Source organism: Chiloscyllium plagiosum, chromosome 4, assembly GCF_004010195.1.
Source record: "Chiloscyllium plagiosum isolate BGI_BamShark_2017 chromosome 4, ASM401019v2, whole genome shotgun sequence".
Lineage (NCBI taxonomy): Eukaryota > Metazoa > Chordata > Chondrichthyes > Orectolobiformes > Hemiscylliidae > Chiloscyllium > Chiloscyllium plagiosum.
Window position 1 is genome coordinate 53,241,518 of NC_057713.1, and position 19,899 is coordinate 53,261,416.

At 38.9% G+C, this 19,899-nt stretch overlaps 1 protein-coding gene and 1 pseudogene across 1 annotated transcript in view; both read left to right on the forward strand.

Moving 5' to 3' along the window:
* yes1 (YES proto-oncogene 1, Src family tyrosine kinase) overlaps window positions 1–19,899 on the forward strand; it is a 79,726-nt gene that overhangs the window by 19,877 nt on the left and 39,950 nt on the right. Inside the window, exons 2-3 of the mRNA XM_043688227.1 lie at window positions 7,649–7,921; window positions 18,430–18,529. Of these exons, the coding sequence (XP_043544162.1) occupies window positions 7,657–7,921; window positions 18,430–18,529 (365 nt within the window). The 5' untranslated portion in view covers window positions 7,649–7,656. The remainder of the gene's footprint in view (window positions 1–7,648; window positions 7,922–18,429; window positions 18,530–19,899) is intronic.
* Window positions 144–2,425, forward strand: LOC122549468 (annotated as a pseudogene).

Below are 19,899 nucleotides of genomic sequence, written 5' to 3' on the forward strand. Positions count from 1 at the left end.
TTCTCACCTTGATGGGTTGAGGAGTGTGCTGGAAAATACAGAATGTTTTTAATTCTCATGTCTGATAAATTTGTCAAGTTGTTCCATGTAACATGTTGTTATTATCTATGGCTGAGGAAATGAGATCAGCAATAATTCTTGTTGCTACAGAATGAGAGTGGTTTTTGAGATTAGATGAAGAAGTGGATGCAATATGACATTGAAACTAAGTATAACAAGATTTAAGTGTCAAGACTGCCATCTTTGGGAAAGAGACCATACAAATTTAAGTTTTCCCAGAGTTTGGACAATAAAATCACACATCCTTGATTTCATCCTCATCAATCCAAGAGTAGCCTTTTCATTCACATATTGAGAACAGAGGACCCAAGAGGAAAAAAAGTAAGACATTGTATTGTTAATTTAGTTTACTAGTTATCGTTATTTTGGATATAGTTACCATTCAAGGAGTGAGGATAGAGGGTGACTGGTGGGGAGTTTCAGGTTGTTCTTATGGGGCTGAATGGGTGAACAAAACAATTGTCTTGAAATGAACCTCTGCATGAAGCAGGAGCTGTTGGACCCTAGTTCAGTCCCAGAGTCTAGAAATAGTGAGATAGCTGAGCCTGAAGTAACTGAGATCATAACAGCCAGTATGTTGGGAGAGAAAAGGCAACTGGAGAAGAAAGGAGGGAGGAGGAGAGAAAGCTGATGCAGCAGGCCAAAATGTATTGGGACAAGAGCTCCTGTGAAATGTGTTACAAGCGGTTATAGCACTTACTGGAGAAGAGTGACATCTACAAGTTTTTGTTGACCAATGGAGCAGCAAACAGCAGCTGGAGGAGCAGAAAAGAAAAGCAAAACTTTTTTTAAAAAAAGAAAATGGTTGGCTCCAATTCAAATGGTGAAAGGGGTCAACCAGTCAATATATGAAACTGAAGCCGCATTGAAGAAAAGGAGAAGAGAAGAAGAAACGTACAATCTGTCTGATTACGTCAGTAAGGAGAAATACAAAGTTTCAAGGAAATCTGAAATACAGGAAATTCAGAACTGGACATTTTGTCAAGGGTTGAAAAGGCTAAAACTGAGAATAGGAATGCAACATCTTCCAAAAACTTGAAGCTGCGGATATTGAGAAAAGCTAAGATTCCATCTTTGCAATCAAAGACTGACTAGCCCAAACTGTGTACCATAACTCTCAATACCACCTGGACCCAGTAAAGAAAGTCGAGCAGTTCCATATCCATAGCCCAAACTTTTCACAAGGAGTATTGAGGTGGAACTAGGTGGAGGGAATGGAGTGGCTTCAGGTGCTGTGAGAAAACTGTACTAAGGGGATTCTGGCGAACGCGATGGGCCTGGGGAAGACTGTCCAGTGCATTGCTATGATAGCCATAAATGGTGGATCAAGGAGTCCTGAGACCTTTCTTTACCTGGGGCCCTTTATCTACTCTGGGTATCAGTGTTTGAGATTCACACTAGAGATTACTGGTGTGGCTTTATCATGGAGTCCAGAAAGATAATTTACAAAGCCTGTGTTAAATCCATAAATGACCAGTTGTCATGACTACTTACAAAATAGCCATGAGGGACAGAGAACACTTTCAGAATTGTCACTGAAAATGTTATTGTGGATGAAGGCCACAGAATCAAGAACTTAAATTGTTGCCTTATTCAGGAGTTGAAAAGGTTCAACACTGACAACAAGCTGCTGTTGACTGGAACCCCTCTCCAGAATAGCCTGGCTAAACTGTGGTCATTGCTCAACTTTCTACTGCCCGATGTATTTGATGACTTGAAAAGTGTTGAATCTTGGTTTGACATTACCAGCATCACAGAAAACATTACAGATATAGTTGCCAGCGAGCAGAAACAAAATATTCTGCACATGCTTCACCAGATCCTGACTCCATTCCTGCTGAGGAGCTTGAAATCTGATGTCACTCTGGAAATTCCTCCAAAATAGGTTGTGGTTTAGCTGCTCTCAGCAAGAGACAAGAATCCATCTATACAGCCATTATCAATAAAACCATCACAATGTTGCTGGGACAAGAGCCCAAGCAGAAGAAACCCCAGCTAGCCCCTACAGGTTGACCGAAACATTGAAGCAGGAAGCTGGTGAATTATACAGAGGAATTTGACTATTTGGCGAAGATGATTGCTGTGGTGCAGCAGAATGTCCGTGAGCAGAGGCCTGTGTTGGATGTGTATATCCTACAAAATAAGGAAGTTCTCCTGAAATTGCAGAATCATTGATGCTCCTCCAAAGTATTGTAATCATCCTTACTTCATCATATACCCACTGGATCCCAAAACTCAGAAGTTTAAGACAGATGAGTTGGTGAAAAGCTCAGGAAAATTCCTTATTTTGGAGCAAATACTGCCAGCAAGAAGCTTTTTTACCCCAGAATTGGGTTCTCAATTACTAGGGGTCACAGAGTTCTAGGTGAGTGTTGAAAAGTTTGAGAGATATGTGTGGAAAGTTCTTTACGCAGAGGGTGATTGGAATGCATTGACAGCAGAGGTGGTAGTCATTCTAGATGTATCTAAACAGGTACATGAATGGGCAGGGAGCAGAGGGATTCAGTTCCTTAGTCCTAACCTCTCGCCTATTTTCTATCTGGATTGGCGCAGGATTGGAGGGCTGAAGGGTTTGTACCTGTGCTGTAATTTTCTTTAACAGGCGCTTAGAAACGCTTTGATTTCATAAATACTAATGTCAATATTTTCAAACATGCCCTGTTTTCAGTCACTTCTAGGTTTTTAGGCCCTCAATCTAAAGTAAAATGTAATTCTTGTATAAATCAGCATTTTTCAAAAGTCAATTGACCTTGCAGATAACTGTTTGGTGTGTACTTGTTATTTACAGTGTAGTTACAATATTGTTACATAGCTGTAGGGCAGTACAAAATGTTCAGTGTTAACTGTAACTTTTTTTTCTCAGTGAAGTATACAAAGTACAGCTTGCTGTAAAATGTTAGTTTTTTTTTCTCAGGGTCAGCATCTAGGTTGGAACCTGGAATCTATCTTGTCCCACCAAAAATTCATAAGTATTGTCAATCCTGGTAAGTGGACCAGGAGTAACCAAACTAAATGTTTGCAAAAGATAGTGTCATAATTGCTTACTCATTACTTTCAATTAAATTTTTCACTGTGTATACAGATACTCCTATTTAATAAAATCATATCATACATCTAACACTAATAACTAATCCAATCTATTAAGAGTTAGGTTGCTAACTAGCGATGGTTTTAAAATTTTTAGACAAATCTTACCTGATGAAGAGCAGCGCTCTGAAAGCTCGTGCTTCCATATAAACCTGTTGGACTGTAATCTGATGCTGTGAATTTTTAACTTTGTCCACCCCAGTCCAACACCGGCTCCACCACATCATGAATTTCCTTGAATTAGACATGACAGCTGTAGTTCAACACAGTTACCAGTGGTTTGAGACAAATGCTAATAAAGTGATTATGCAAAAGTCATTTCCTTAGCTTGTTCCCACCCCCCTCCCCCAACCCGATGACCTGTCTATTAAGAGAGTGCTGAAATTAATTTGGATTAAATTTAAACCTGTTAACTTTGAAATGGATAGAATTAATTTGGATTCATTTTGAACTTGTTAACCTTTTAAAGACTAGTAACTTTTACATGGTGTAAAAGACCAAAAGACCACCTTTAGCAGCAAACGATGTTGGAAAATTGTCAGGGTGAGTTGCGAAGATTTTTATCTTTAGACACATTGCATTCACTATGAAGGACCATTGAATCGTTTTGAATGCCTGTTTTGACAAATAGCTATATCAGTTGATGATGTCAAATGGTATTACAGGTAATATTTCTCCCATCAAAGCACAAAATTGTATTTTTAAAATTGCTGGTTTTGCAATTATGTCAAACCAATTTTGAAATTGAATTTGTCCTTCATCCCACTGAGACTTAGACTGAGACCACAGCTGTGTTGACCTTGCTGTCAACAGCCATAGTGTAGAAGTGAAAAGAACCGTTTTGAATTTCAAACAGCTGACTGAATAATAAGATGTACATCTCAGCTGTCTGGAGTTGGTGAAGCCTAGGTGAAAGTTAAATATACTTGGATGCTTTTTTTCCATAATCCCTTAACAGAGTGGGAAAATTTCTATTCCTGGCTTTTGAGTGTTTCTGCCATCAGGTGAGCAGGATGCATGGGTTTCACAACCACGTGTAGTAGTTTTAATGGGCATGGCAATAGAGCATTCTGTTCTGTCCCCTGCCTTGCCTTTTGCTGCCATGTTTCTTTATTCTGGTACTATTTAGAATAGAAGTTTTAATTTTTCCATTGTAGATGAAATCTGATTTGAATATTTTTTAATAAGTTTGGCATTAAAAACATGTGAGCTGTCCAATTGTCTAACGTATAACGGCCTAAAAGTTAGGTGAAAAAGTCATTCACTGGACCTGCAGCCTGTTAACTTGGAATGGCTTGAATTCTTTTAATCATTCATGATTAACAACCCCTCTCTTGCCGCCTCTTCTATTTGCATTAATGATTTGCCTTTTAATGTTAGGGAAATTATTGAACTTAAGACTCATCAGCTCATCAAAACAGTGGCTTTCAAATTTTGGTTGATCAGATAGTGTCATAATTGCTTGTCAGTAATTCTAGGCACCCATTTTTTTTTTTTTGAAAGCTAAAGTTAGCTATCTAAAAGAAAGTAATACCAGAGGCCATAATCTAAAACTTAGGACCTAACTGTTCAGGAAAGATCTTAGGAAGCACTTCAATGCACAATGTGGGAGAAGTTTAGAGCTCTATTTCACAAGTAGCAGCTAATGCTGGAGCAGTTGTTAAATCTGACATAAAGATTTCGTTAAGTAACGGTGTTAAAAGATATTGGCCAAAAGCAAGTATGTAAGACGTAGGAGCAGAAATTAGGCCATTCAGCCCATCAAGTCTTCTCCATTATTCAGTCATGGCTGAAAAGTTTCTCAACCCCATTCTCCTTGTATCCCTTGATCCCCTTGATAATCAAGAGCCTATCTATGTCCATCTTAACTATGCTCCATGACCTGGCATCCACAGCCTTCTGTGGCAGTGGATTCCATAAGTTCACAACCCTCTGATTGAAGAAGTTTCTACTTGCCTCCATTCTACAAGGTATTCCCTTTACTCTAAGGATGTGCCCTTGTGTCCTTGTCTCTCCTACCAATGGAAACATCTTCCCAACATCCACTCTGTCCAGGTCATTCAGTATTCTGTAAGCTTCAATTCAAATGCCCTCTCATCCTTTTAAACTTCATTGAGTATCATCCCATAGTCCTCCAAAGTTCCTCATCTATTAAGCTTTTCATTTCTAGGACCATTATTGTGAACCTTCTCTGAATCCATTCCAGAGCCAGTACATCCTTGCTGAGATGTGGGGCCCAAATCTGTGCACAATACTTCAAATGTAGTCTGACCAGAACCTTCTAGAGCTTCAGGAGTACATCCCTGCTTTTATATTCAAGTCTTCTCAAAGTAAATGCCATCATTGCATTTGCCGCCTTAACTATGACTTAGCCTGCAAGTTTACCTTGAGAGAATCCTGGACTAGAACTCCTAAGTCTCTTTGCACTTCAGACTTCTGAATTTTCTCCTCATATAGAAAATAGTTTCATGCTTCTATTCTTCTTAATAAAGTACCTGACCTCACTCTTTCCCACGTTGTACTCCGTCTGCCACTTACATAGTCACAATAATTGTTAGAAAGTCATCTAAAGTAAAATTGAGATAGATGTTGACCCTATAAATCTGAGGACTAAGGACCTTATCAGTTCGACTTTCCTGTGCAGTAGTTGCTGTCATTTTCACAAATTTAAGATGAACACCTGAGGAAATGATGCATCATCCAAAGTTGTGCAGGTCAGGTGAATTGGCCATGCTAAATTGCCCACAGCGTTAGGTGCGTTAGTCAAATATAAATGTAGGTAGGAGAATGGATTTGGGTGGGTTTCTCTTCGGGGGGGCAGTGTGTACTTGTTGGGCCGAAGGGCCTTTTTCCACATTGTAGAGAATCTCATCTAATCTAATCTAATCATTGGAGTTGCTGTCTGTTCAAGGGTTATTCAAATAGAGCAAGGCGAATGTGGGTACTGCAGATGCTGGAGATTAGGGTCAAGATTAAAGTGATGCTGAAAAAACACAGCAGGTCAGGCAGCATCCAAGGAGCAGGGAAATCGACGTTTCAGGCAGAAGCCCTTGGCAGGTCTGACAGCATTTGTAGAGATAGTAAACAATTAATTTAGATGTTTTTAAATCTGGTATGACTCTTCAGAACTAGTCTTTGGTGTTGGAATATTTGGGGAGATAAGCTCCAGTCTTTGATGTCACAGAGCTAGCTGAACACTGATAAACTAAAGTTCATGTATGGTTCTTTTTAAGTTGATTAAACTACTAGGTTTATATGTCAATTGAATTCTGCTCTCTCAAAGGGCAATCAAGTATCCTCTTCAGGAGGAAGCAACTGGAGTTCATTCTGAATCTTTGGTAATTAATAAAGTTTAGTTGATTTCCACCAACTGTTGAGATTGCTGTATGGTAAGTGGTAATTAAGGAAACTTCCCTTCTGAAACTTGGGCAGCTAATTTTGAAAGTTTCAAATGATGCATCGATCTAAAGGTATAAGAAAAGTTAATGAGTAAATGGAGGCATTTAGATTTTATGTCAAGTTGTCAATATGGGAGAGTCTGTTTTGTACATTTTTCGTTAAGTGGTCATGTTCATTGTTATGTACGTAACAAATCTGCCCACTGTTAAGTTTTATCAGTTCACATTAGCCATTTTTATAAGAATAGAATGCTGTGTACTTGTTCCACAGTCAGTAATGAGGCTATTTAAAATTAAAAAGTACCTTGTAGTTGGGGAGAATAAAGTATAAATTTCATAAATAATATTTATTACCCACCATTACAAAAAATAATGTTCACCATGTACAATGTGAACGCTGCTATATTCACAAAATCAAAACTTATTTGCACAAAAATCTAAACATTTCTACAAAATTGATTGGTTTCTTGGCCTTTTAAACATTATATGTGAATTAGGAGCAAGAGGCAGCAATTCAGCCCCTCCACCATTTAATACTCCAGATGCAGTCACATCAATGCCTTCTACAACTGCAATAACGTTTTCCTACTTTTTATACTCCATTCTTTTAGCAATAAGTGCCAGAGTTCTATTTGCCCTCTTACCTGTTGAACCTGTTTTTGTACTTAGTTATTTTATCTGATCCTCTAGTCTGATCTGATTTATCAATATCTACTAACCATTGCTCAGTTTTAGTAATGTCCTTCATCATGGTTGTGATCAAAGTTTGGAAATGTGGGAACTTGAGCCTCAGTGCTTCATCCTTCAAACCCGGTAGCCTGGTGAAGGCTTTTTATTGTCTATTAAATATAAAAATACTGTAATTTTAGTTGTGTACTTCACTTTAAACCAGTTGGTCTAATCTTATGTTTATGACCTCCTTTGGTGCTGTGAAAACAGGCAAGTGCATTGTTTGCACACCATGTGACTTTTTCCTTTCAACTAGTTATAAAATGTTTAAATTAGTTGTATTTCTATATTCTGTTTTTGCCTATGCATTTGGTGTTTAAAGGCAGTGTGGATATCGGTTTTACCGTATGCTGATAAGTTTTATTTATTTGCAGCTTCAACCATGGGTTGCATAAAGAGCAAGGAGGACAAAGAGCCGGCTATGAAATACAGACCAGGTGATGCTACTGGAACTGTTGGTGTACACATTACTCAGTATGGTCCTGATCCCACCCAGCTAACACAGTCACCAGCATCAAAAGGACCATCTGGTAATTTCAACAAGCATTCCATGGCACCATTTGGTGGGTCCGCTGGTATGGCGCCTTTTGGAGGGGCCTCTTCATCATTTACAGTTGTCCCCAGTCAGTACCCAAGTGGTGTTACAGGTGAGTTATCGCACCAACTTTTGAGAAAATTATCTGCCTCTCTACATTATCATGCAACCATTTGCAGACAGATTCTCATACTACAATGATTTAATATCGCAAAATAATTTGTTAGATTTCTACAAATGGCTGAAGTGTTTTAAAGTTCCATTTATGGAAGTCTGCCAGGGTCCGCAGATGCTCTGCATTTTGCGGGGACAAAACCTGAATAATAGAACTTTTGAGAAGAAAAATCTGTTGGATGTATTAATGATCATTAGTTGTGAAGTTCAGAAGATTCCTTTGGATAATCAAATCATAGATGTAAGTTTAGCCATAGAGTTACAAGCTGTACACTTTTAGAGTGAGATGCAAACAAGTGTCAGGTCCCAAAATTCCTTTGGAATGGATTTTAGACTTACAAGTTGATCAAACATCGAGGTGCATTTTTGCTTTGTAGAAATTTATATTTTTTAAAAAGTGCAATTGCCACAATTTCATTATATCTTTCACATTTGGGCAGCATAAAGCAAGGAAGCAGATGTATAGATGAAAGCAATGAGGGAGGACAAGATTGAGATGTATAACTTTTTTTTTAAACCAAGGTATAGTGGGATTCTGTCAGAGTGGTAGAGGCAAAAACCCTCCTAACACTTAAGTCATATTTAGATGTACTCTTGCAATGCAAAGGTATACACGATAATAGGCCAAGTGCTGGAAAATGGGATTAGAATGGTTAAGTGCTTACGTTTGGCTGGTGCCAACTCGAAAGGGCCTTTTTTCTATGCTGTAGACCTCTTTTGAACTAAGACTTCCATCATGACTTTTGTTTTAACTTGTGATCTTATGTTCTTGGCCGAGTTTTCATTTGACTTGAAATTTAGCTGCCTCAGTGTTTACACACAAGATAAAAACATGATAGTTACAGGTATAAGTGTGATAAAAAAATATTTTAATCTTTTGCTTCTTACATGTGGGACAAATGTTTCGGGCATGTTGATGAAGTGCTGGTTTCTCCAGCAATTTGTTTCTTTTGTTTGCGCTCCAGCCTTGGCAATTCTTTGTTTTATTGTATGCGAGTGAGATGAGATGTGATGCATATGGGCAAGTTATATTCGTGCAGCAAGTGAATTTACAAAGACATTGTTAAAGCAAATCCCCATTTATTCACTTGATCTCTGTTCTCAGAAATCATAATAAATAATGCACCCAACTGTGCGCGCTAGCTAACTTGATTTTGGTATTGCTTTTCTTTCTCTAGAACTGCTATCTTCAGAAGCTCACCTTTATCTTAGCTTACAGCTCTAGCACAGAACTGCACCTTAAAGTCTCCCAGTTTGAAACCTCACTGTCTGTCCATTTGTCTCTCTTTCTCCTATATTCTTGAGTATTCACAGGAAGTGGAAGGGTGGGGCCTCCGACTTCTTTGTTCAGATATTCGCCAGTAGGCTTGTCAACCAAACAGACCTACCACTTCTTCCAAGAGTATATTCTCAGCAGCCATCCTGGGTTCACATGACTGGAATTATTCCTACTGTAACAGGTGTGTTTTTTTGTTAGGCCATCAGAAAACATTAATTGCTTAATGGTCCCCATAATTGTGGACATTAAGAATAGTTAATTCTTTAATACATAAAACCTTATGTTTACTTCTGCAGAGTTTTTAAAATTAGCTTCTTATAAATTATCTTTTTTGAAGAAAAATGCTCATTGACTATAACTCCATCCCAAATCCTTCGTGTAAATCAAAATGATCAAAATTTCAAATCTTGATAAATCATTAAAGCAGTGTTCCTGGCTATAACACTGGTTCCTTTTTATGATCGCTATCTTAGTGTATTTGTTATTGTAGGTAAGGAATTAGATTCTTGATTTGGAGGTGCTGGTGTTGGACTGGGGTTAAAAAATTTAAGTTAAAAATCTCAACACCAGGTTATAGTCCAACAAGTTTATTTGGAAGACTAGTGTTCAGAGCACTGCTCCTCCATCAGGTGGTTTGGCGTATAAGATCATAAGTCATAGAATTTATAGCAAAAGTTTACAGTGATGTAACTGAAATTATATGTTGAAAAAGACCTGGATTGTTTAAGTCTCATCTTTTAGATTGAACATGTTGGTTTCAGTTCTTTCGTTTGTAAATTGCAGAACTTTTTAAAAGTTATACTCTCAAGTCAGTTGTTAAAGTTCGCTTCACTTCAGAATGTAACTTTTTAAAAGTTCTGTGATTTACATACGAAAGAACTGAAACCAACATGTTAATTCTAAAAATGAGCGACTTAACAAGCAGTCCAAGTCTTTTTCAATATATAACTTCAGTTACATCACACTGTAAAGTTCTGCTATAAATTCTATGACTAATGATCTTCTACTCCACAACCACCATCGCTCCAAAAGTTAGTGCTTCCAAATAAACCTATTGGACTATAATCCTGTGCTGTTATTTTTAAAATTAGACTCTTGTTCCCTTCAGGGCTACGCCAAATAGGCTGTTCAACATACGCAGTTGAATTTAACGTAAGTAATCTTACAGGAAATGAGTTCCAGATCCCCACCACCCTTTCAATGATAAATGTTTTTCTCTCATCCCCTCTAAGCCTCCTGAACCTTCCCTTAAATCTATCACTCTGGTCATTAATCCCTCCATCAAGGGAAATTTTCCTCCCTGACTGCCAGTCTATGCTCCTCATAATTTTATACATCCTAACCATGTCTCCTCTCAATCTCCTCTGCGCCAAGGAAAACAATCCCAGTCTGTCCAATCTTTTCTCATAACTAAAATTCTTCGGCCCAGGGAAAGTCCTGGTATATCTCCTCAGCACCCTCTCCAATGCGATCATATTGTGGATTTTAGAACTGCAAACAGTACTTTAGCTATGACTCAACCACTGTTTTGTACTGTTCCAGCACAGGCTCCCTCTCAAACTCTAAGCTAGGCTAATAACGGCAAGTATTGCACATGGCACCTTAATTATTTTATCTATCTGTTCTACTACCTAAGGGGACTGGTAAGCATAACACACCAAGGTTCCTCTGATTCTTGGTGCTTTCCAGGGTCTGCCCATTCATCAAGTATTTTCTTGCCTTGTTTGTCCTGCCTAAGTAGATCACCTTGCACTTGTTTGGATTGAATTCCATTTGCCACTGTTGAGCCCATCTGACCAGTCCATCTATATCCTCCTAACGCTGTTATCCTCACTATTTGCCACACGATGGATTTTCATATCACCTGCAGACTTGTTGATCAACCCTCCTAATTCAAATCTAAATCATTTTTATATACCACTATCAGCAAGGGCCCCAACAGTGATCCTTGTGGAACCCCACTGGACGCAGGTTTTCAGTCACACATACCCCTCTCAATCATACCCTCTGCTTCCTGCCACTCAGCCAATTCTGGATTCAGTAGCCGAATTTCCTTTGATCTTAATGTGATTGTTTTTCATACTGGAATCAGATGAGAAAGTTGACAGAACAGTTTGGATTCATGTATTCCTCCTCTTATTTCTTATCTTTGGAAGAAAACAACTGACGCTTGGAGTGATGTCCGAGTAGAAAAGATCATCAGTGGGAGCCCACCGAGATCTCCTTGGAGCTGTTGTGTTGAATTTTATACATTCCTTGAAAGGCAGGATACTATTTGGTATCCTGTATCAAAGTTGTGTAGCAGCAACCTTTCAAACCTGTGACCCATACTACCAAGAAGAATGAGTAGCAGATTCACAGAACACAATCACCTGCAGTTCCTCGTCTCAGCTGTACACCATTCTGACTTGCAACTGTATCATCCTTCCTTCATTGTTACTTGCTCCTGAAAGCCCCTGCCCAGCAACGCTGTAGTTATACTATACCCCAAGGACTTCAACAATTCATGAAAGTGACCCAGCACCCCCTTCTGCAAGCCAAATGGGGAATGACAGCAGCTACTGGCCTAGTCAGCAGCACCCCCACACTCTATGAATAAGTTTTATTTAAATAAAATTGTTCATTAAGCAAAAGTGCAATAATTAAAATTGAAAGTAAACAGGTTAGTCATTTGATAAGGAGCTGACTCTTAAAGATCAACAATAATGTGTAGGAGTGATACTTTATGCAGAAGGCCAATGACTTTGGAATGGATCAGGTTTCTGCCTTAGGAAGTAGCAAGAAAGATGTCTTGGAGTTTGATGGATCAATCAAATCGCCAGTTCACTGCTAGTGAAGAAATAAATGTTCACACTTCCAACTAGGATTGAGATTGTGTCAAAGGAGTTCATTTTAAAGATGGATCTTGATCTTAATGAGGCTGTCCTTGGAGCACGGTTCAGTTTTGATTTCAAAATTACTAGACAGATGGAAGGCATCCAATACAAGGTTTTGAGGTTAATTCCTGAAAATTGAGGATTGAGTTATGAGTTAAGTAACAGAAGGGGTTATTGTCTTGAAAAAAAAGTATAAGGATTGACATGATGCTCTCTAACATTTTCACAAATAGGAGACCACTTAATCCAAGAAGGATCTTTTGTCAACCTCCAAATTTGAGGACCAATGAAGAGTCTAATATTAATGCTAAAATAAAATGGACAATTTTCAAAAGAGGGTAATAAAATTGGTCAGATTACGAACTAGTTTACTGGGACAGAAGCCTGTTGAATTCCTTTTAAGGATTAAATTATCTACACTTAGGAAAATATATTCTGTGCTTTTAAACACAGAAACAAAGTAAACAAAAATGTAAAATGTCTCCATATTAAAGATGTTAAAGAATGCAAGCTCCAAAAACTCAAGGGTGCTGAAGTCTGTCTGAATACTTGTTTCCTTTCCCTTTCTGACTGCATCCTTTCATCTAATCTAGTGGCTCAGTGGTTAGCCCTGCTGCCTCACAGCACCAGGGTCCCAGGTTCAATTCCAGCCTCTGGTGACTGTCTGTGTGTGGAGTTTGCACATTCTCCCCCTGTCTGTGTGGGTTTCCTCTGGGTGCTCCTGTTTCATCCCACAGTCCAAAGATGTGCAGGTCAGGTGATTTGGCCATGCTAAATTGCCCATAGTGTTTTGTGCATTAGTCAGAGGGAAATGGAATTGGGTGGTTTACTCTTCAGAGGGTCGGTGTGGACGTTGGGCCGAAGGGCCTGTTTCCACACTGTAGGGAATCTAATCAATCTAATTTCTTGCCATGTATTCACTATACGCTCTGACTTTATCCCCTTCTGCTGTGAATGATCTGTGCTCAACAAAGGACTTGGCTTTATCCCTTGACACCCATGCCTTAAGGAATCTTGGGTGTAACCAAACGCTGAGCTGCTACATTGCCCGTTGTGTTAGGTACATTAGCCGGGTAAATATAGGGTACGCAAATGAGTCTGGGTGGATTACTCTTTTGGAGGGTCGGTGTGGACTTGTTGGGCTGAAGGGCTTGTTTCCATATTGTTGGAAATCTAATCTTCTGTCGTCTTTGTCTCTGTGTCCACTTTTTTGGACAGGAATCTTCTCCCTGCCACATGGACCCTTTCACTTGTCTCTAATACCTCCCTTCCATCTGGAGCCCTCCCTCTGGCCTTTAGTCTGGAGCCAGAGCCTAGATTCCTGGTGGCAGTAGGCCCAGAGCCAGGACTTTTTATAGTGGCAGGGCAGTGCCTGGAGCAAGGACTCTTGGCAGCATCAGTGAGGCGCAACAGTCGTGGAGGAGGGATTCCTGAAGTCCAGAACATCTTGCAGAGACCTTGCAGAAGCTCTGCCATGCTTGAGACCTAAATTTGAACAGATGAACTGAGTTGCAAAAGAATAGAAAGAAATTACTTCATGTGCTGGATTGTGGCGACAAAACAATTTTCGCTATCTTCCTAGATATGTGACAGTAAAATCATCCATTCATTTAGCCTGCATTTGATATCTACATTGAGAATTATCAATGGACATTGGTCGCCTTCATTTCTCTGTTCCCATTGCCCACCCTAGACTGTCTTCCTCTGAGCTTTCTGCACTCTCTTCCCTCAGGCCCAACCTTGTTGTTTAACCTGCTATTAAGAATGCTGTGGTTCTTACTTTGGAGTGTTAACATATTCCTGGTAGATGATGTAGAAGGGTGGTGTTCTATTCACAGAAATAACTGGAACTTTTATTTTAAAATGATCTTGCTCTCATACTAGCATTTGTGACCTGGGCTTTAAGCAATATTTCAACCAAGTATGATGCAAATTCAAAGAACAACCCCCCATTTTCTGATTAGGCAGTTTATGGCCTCCAGGTTTCATTATTGAGTTCAATAACTTCAGATGGCTGTTCTCCATTTTTCTTGCATTCTCTTATGTTCCACCTCCTCCTTCCACAACTTTGACTTGTTATTTTGCTGTTTAGTGGAGGGGAACTATTCTCTCCCTCTTAATTTACATCCATCTTTCTTTTTTATCAACGTTGTCTCTGTTTACTTCTAACATCCCTTCTGCTTCTGTCAAAATACATTTTATTAAATTTCCAACACTTTTCAGTTCTGAAGAAGTCATACCCTGAAACATTAACTCTGACCACACATACTACCAGATCACCTGAGTGTCTCCAGCATTTTGTTTCAGAATTCCAGCATCCACCATATTTTGCTTTTATAATAGAAAATGACCTTCATTTTTTTTTTCAGCTTTTCTGCTCTAATAGTGACTCTTTTTTTACCTTTTCTCAAATCATCTGCCATAACCTTGGATAAGATTGTTTCTATTTCTAAATGAATTATGACTGAGAACTATTCTCAGTTCTAGTGAAGTATGAGAACCTGAGACAATATCTGTTTCTGTCCTCCCAGATGCTGCCAGATCTTAGTATGTCTGGCATGTTTCAGCATTGTTTGTTTATCTTGTTTCCTCCAAAATACAGTACTGGGCAGTGGTCCTGTTTCATGCTCTGAATCCTTTGATCTCCCCAATAGGTCAGAGCTGCCTAAAGACTTTTTTTTCCTTAATTTTTCTCTCTCCTATTCCTTTTAAAGACTTCATTCTGCATTTTTCATCTATCCCTAACCACATTTTGTTGATTACTCCACAGTAAAATTACTAAAATCTTTAAAGTGGTGCACATTTCAAAACATAAAATGGGAACTGGAATAGATCATTCAGACCTTCAAACTTGCTCGACCATTCAATATGTTCACTTCCTCACCATACTCTTTGACCCTTTTAACCATATCCTCTTGGAAACTTTGTTGGTAAGCCTCCGTTGTTTTCTGTGGCAGAGAATTCCACAGGCTCACTACTTCCTGGGTGAAGAAATTTCTCCTCATTTCACACCTAAATGGTCTATTCCATATTCTTAGACAGTGATGAGAGTGTAGTGCTGGAAATGCACAGTAGGTCAGACTGCATCAAAGGAGCAGGAGAATCAACATTTCAGGCATAAGCCCTTCAGGAAATGTTGCTTCTCTTGCATTTTGGATGCTGCCTGACCTAACTGTCCTTTTTCAGCACTACACTCTTGACTCTGATCTCCAGCATCTGCAATCCTCACTTTCTCCTTAGACAGTGATCCCTGGTTTGTAATATCCTTATTGCATTTATCTTGTCTCATCCTGTTAGAATTTTATAGGTTTTTGTGCAATTTTCATTCTTCTAAGCTCCAGTGAATATAGTCCTAACTAATTCAGTCTCTCTTTATGTCAGTTTTGGGAATCGGTCTGTTGCACTCCCTCCATTATCAGAACAGCCTTCAGATAAGGAGACCAAAGAAATACAGAATACTCCAGATGCAGTCTCACAAAAGCCCTGTTCAGTTGAAGCAGGACATTCCTGCTCCTGTAGTCAAATCCTCTTGCTATGAAGGCCAACATATCATTTGCCACCTTCCCCACCTGCGTGTTTGCTTTCAACAACTAATGTACAAGAACACCCAATTCTCATTGTGCCTCCACCTTCCCAATCTACTACCATTCAGGTATTCTGAATATCTGTTTTTGCTACCAAAGTGGATAACTACTTATTTATCCATATTATACTTAATCAGCTCTGCATTTGCCCACTCATTCATCTTGTCCTGATCTCAGTGAAGCAGCTGTGCATCATCTCCTCAGTTCACCCTTCAATATCTGAGGTCCAAGCACTATTCATGGAATCCCTACAGTGTGGAAACAGGTCCTTCAGCCCAACAAGTCCACACCGACCCTCAGAGTATCCCACCCAAATCCATTCCCCTACATTTATCCCAACAAACACATCCCTGAACACTATAGGGAATTTAGCATGGCCAGTTCACCTAACCTGCATATTTTTGGATTGTGGGACGAAACTGGAGCACCTGAAGGAAACGCATGCAGACACGGGGAAAATGTGCAAACTCCACACAGACAATCTTCAGAGGCTGGAATCGAACCTAGGTCCCTGACACTGTAAGGCAGCAGTACGAACCACTGAGCAATTCTTTATAGTAACTCACTGGTCACTGTCTGATGTACTGAAATGGATAGAGAACTGGCTGCCCTTCAGAAAACTACCCTACTCTATCCATGTCAATACACTTGCCCCCAATTCTCTGCACTTTTATTTTGCATGCTTAATTTTTCACAAACCTTCATTTCTCTCTATAGTACTCCAGTAAGTTTCTGGTTCTCTCTCAACCTCTTCTCTAAAGCAGTGATAATTTTTAACTGATTAATCGTGATAGTTTTCTAAAATTCAATTTTAACCAATAGGTAGCATATGGAGCTCTCAATAGTTTCATCTTAATTCTGTTTGGTCTACGAGCAATTATAGCAGCATTATTCGCATTACAATCTCTCATACGGTTTCTGAAGCTGTTTCTTTTGTCATATCAAATACTTCTCAAATCTCTTAATCGTCTCTGAAGCTAAAGTTATCGGTTTGAATGCTACTTCTGTATCATGGAGACTGTTCTCGTTTCTCTCCCTCTGCTAGCTGGTGAAATCGCAACCTTGTGCAGAGACAGAAGTTTTGCAACCTTGCCACTCTTTGACTCTGCAATCTGCTTCCTCCCCATATCTGATCAATTACTAAATGGCTTGCTTTCCCCTCAAAGTTTAACCACTTGTGCCCAGTTTCTCCCTTCTGCTGGAACCCTAATTACCTGTCACCACCCAAAGTATGGCTGCTTCAAAGACTGTGTAAAAGACTCCCACCACAGATCAGAGCTGAAAATGTGTTGCTGGAAAAATGCAGCAGGTCAGGCAGCATCCAAGGAACAGGAGAATCGACGTTTCTGGCATAAGCCCTTCTTCAGGAATGAGGAACGTTTCCTCATTCCTGAAGAAGGGCTTATGCCCGAAACGTCGATTCTCCTGTTCCTTGGATGCTGCCTGACCTGCTGCGCTTTTCCAGCAACACATTTTCAGCTCTGATCTCCAGCATCTGCAGCCCTCACTTTCTCCGCCCACCACAGATCAACCAAGTCCCATATTAGGGTTATGCCATACTAACCAAACCTCCCAATTCCATACCATGCTGATTTCAAAATTCAGTCCTTGTAAATCATTTCAAGGCTTTGTCTTACCTTGCTTTAGTGACCTCTTTGTCTTGTAGTCATACATGGAATCCTCAGTCCTCTGACACTAGATTTATCATCTCCACTCCCAATCACAATTTGGCAACATGTACTTCAGATTGAACTTTGAATTCTTTAACTATTTCCCACTCTTACTGTTTCTGTCCCTGATTAAAATCTCTGCTTCATTCCTTTTCCTCATTGTAGACTCTCCATTTATTCGCCCTTTCAATTAACTCAGCCATCAGATCCCAGTCATATTTTATCATTATTGAGGTGTCTTTTGTTATCAGATGTGCATTTATATGCACATTTCCGCGTTCATTCCTAAATCCTCACTGCTAAATTAGATCATAGTGCAGTCTTCTCAAACTTTTTCCTTCCCAAACCAAAAGTTATTTACTCTTTATTTCATGGTGCAATTTTTAAACTTGTAAAACTCCAGGCTTGGTGTCAGCTAATCACAATTTTCTCACTTACCCTTTTTTTTAAAAACTTCAGTTGCTCTGTTGGCTTTGTTCGATCCAGTCACTACTTAGTATAAACATTTTTAAAAAGTATTGTCTCAATAAGCAGCAGTTAAGAGTGCTTTGGGTTGTTAATCACAAGTCCATTATTTCACTGATACGTAATTCTTGTATAAGTTAATTCTTATATAAGTTAAATTGAAAATTATATCCATACTGCACAGCTGAGGGTCTTGAGCTTCGCATTCACGCTGAAACTAAATTTCAGTTAGTTTTTGTCACTCGGCAGCTCTGTTGTTCTGTGGGTTAATAAAATGAAGAGAGTGGTTGGATCAATCTAGCCCTAGTCCCTGTGTTTCTATCCTTAGCTGTTGCCATTTTGCCATTGACTGCACTATATATGCGACAGAGCATGAGAACCTGCTGGCATAAATCTCCTGTTTGTGCAGGCTATAAATACTTGCCAGCTTTGATGTTTATTTTGTGGCCCAGTAGCAGTTACTACGGAAGTTGCAGTATCTTCTGGAGTTTATGGTTTTAAGTTTAAATTATCAGTTAATTTTGAAACATGCAAATTTCGAAACAGTAATAAATGTTTGTATCTCCTTGAAGGTGGAGTAACTATTTTTGTGGCCTTATATGACTATGAAGCAAGAACAACAGAAGATTTGTCTTTCAAAAAGGGTGAGAGATTCCAGATTATAAACAATACGTAAGTATTTTAAACTTCAAGGGAGTTAGTATTCTAAATTTTCTGTAGCTGCTTATTATAAGTGAAGTTATGTATGCAAGTTTGATTCAATTTTTTTTAGAATCTTAGAATGATCAACTCAAGGCTGAAGCACTATACTATGCCAAACCTGTATGTTGTTACAAGTATCCCTTCAATGCTAGTTTCCATTGCATGAATAGAAAGTTTTAGCTGTTATCACCACATTGAAAGACACTTGAACCAGGGCACTTCAATGTTTGGTAGTCACGCACTGCCTAAAGAAGTTTCATGGCTTTGCACATTCCCCAAGATATGCATCCCAAATACAAACAGAAAATGATAAAGATGTGCAGCAGGTCAGACAACATGTTAGATTTAGATTCAAGTTTTATTGTCACGTACTCAAGTGTGGTGTACAAGAGTACATTGAAAAGTGTAACATGTCACCACACACTCAGTGCCATCTTAGGTACAAAGCGCCTAGGTACAAAATCTTAGTTACAGAAATAGAAAAACAACAAAATAAGTTTTAAAATTTCAGCACTACAGTCGTCTTAGCATAAAACTAGAAAAATAAAGAAATAAAGTTAAAATGTCAAACATTACATCTGTAGCAATAAATAAGCTAACATTTCCGGTCAATAACAAAGTTCTGATAAAAGTTCACTGATATGAGACATTCCTCTGCTCCAAACTCATTAAAATTCTCCAACAATATCTGTATATTTAGTACATTAACAGCATTTGCAACATTTTGTTTGTGCATCATCGATATTGGTTGAATCATTAATTTCTTCAGATGCAGACTCAATTAACTTTTTTTTAATTCACTCGTGGGAGATGGGCATTACTGGTTTGGCCACAATTTATTCCCCTTCATTTTGAAAGTGTTGGTGAGCTACCTTGCAATGTTGCATAAGCTGTAGGTAGACCTACAATGCTGTTGGGAGGCTATTGCTATTTTGATATAAGTTATGGCATAAGATTAGAGGGAAATGAGAGCAAATGCAGAAACTCTGTTTGAAATATTGTAGGATTCATAAGATTTTGTAATCAGAATTAGAATCAATAGACAGATTGCTTTCATTTCCTCATACATTGATGTCACACATTTTCACTAGAATTATGATCTTAAATTTGATGGAGCGATCACTGACCAAGGCATAAATTTATGACAGAAGGTTTTGGGGAGCTGTAAGGGGGAGACCTTTGCACCCAGAGGATGGTGGAAATCTGGAACTCACTGCTTGTAAAGGTGGAAGAGGCAGAAACCCTCAATTTAGGGAAGTACTAAAAAAAGTGCTTGTGATGACAAGGCCTGTGGATTATGTGCTGGATAAAGGGATTTAAATATTTAGGTTATTGTTTTC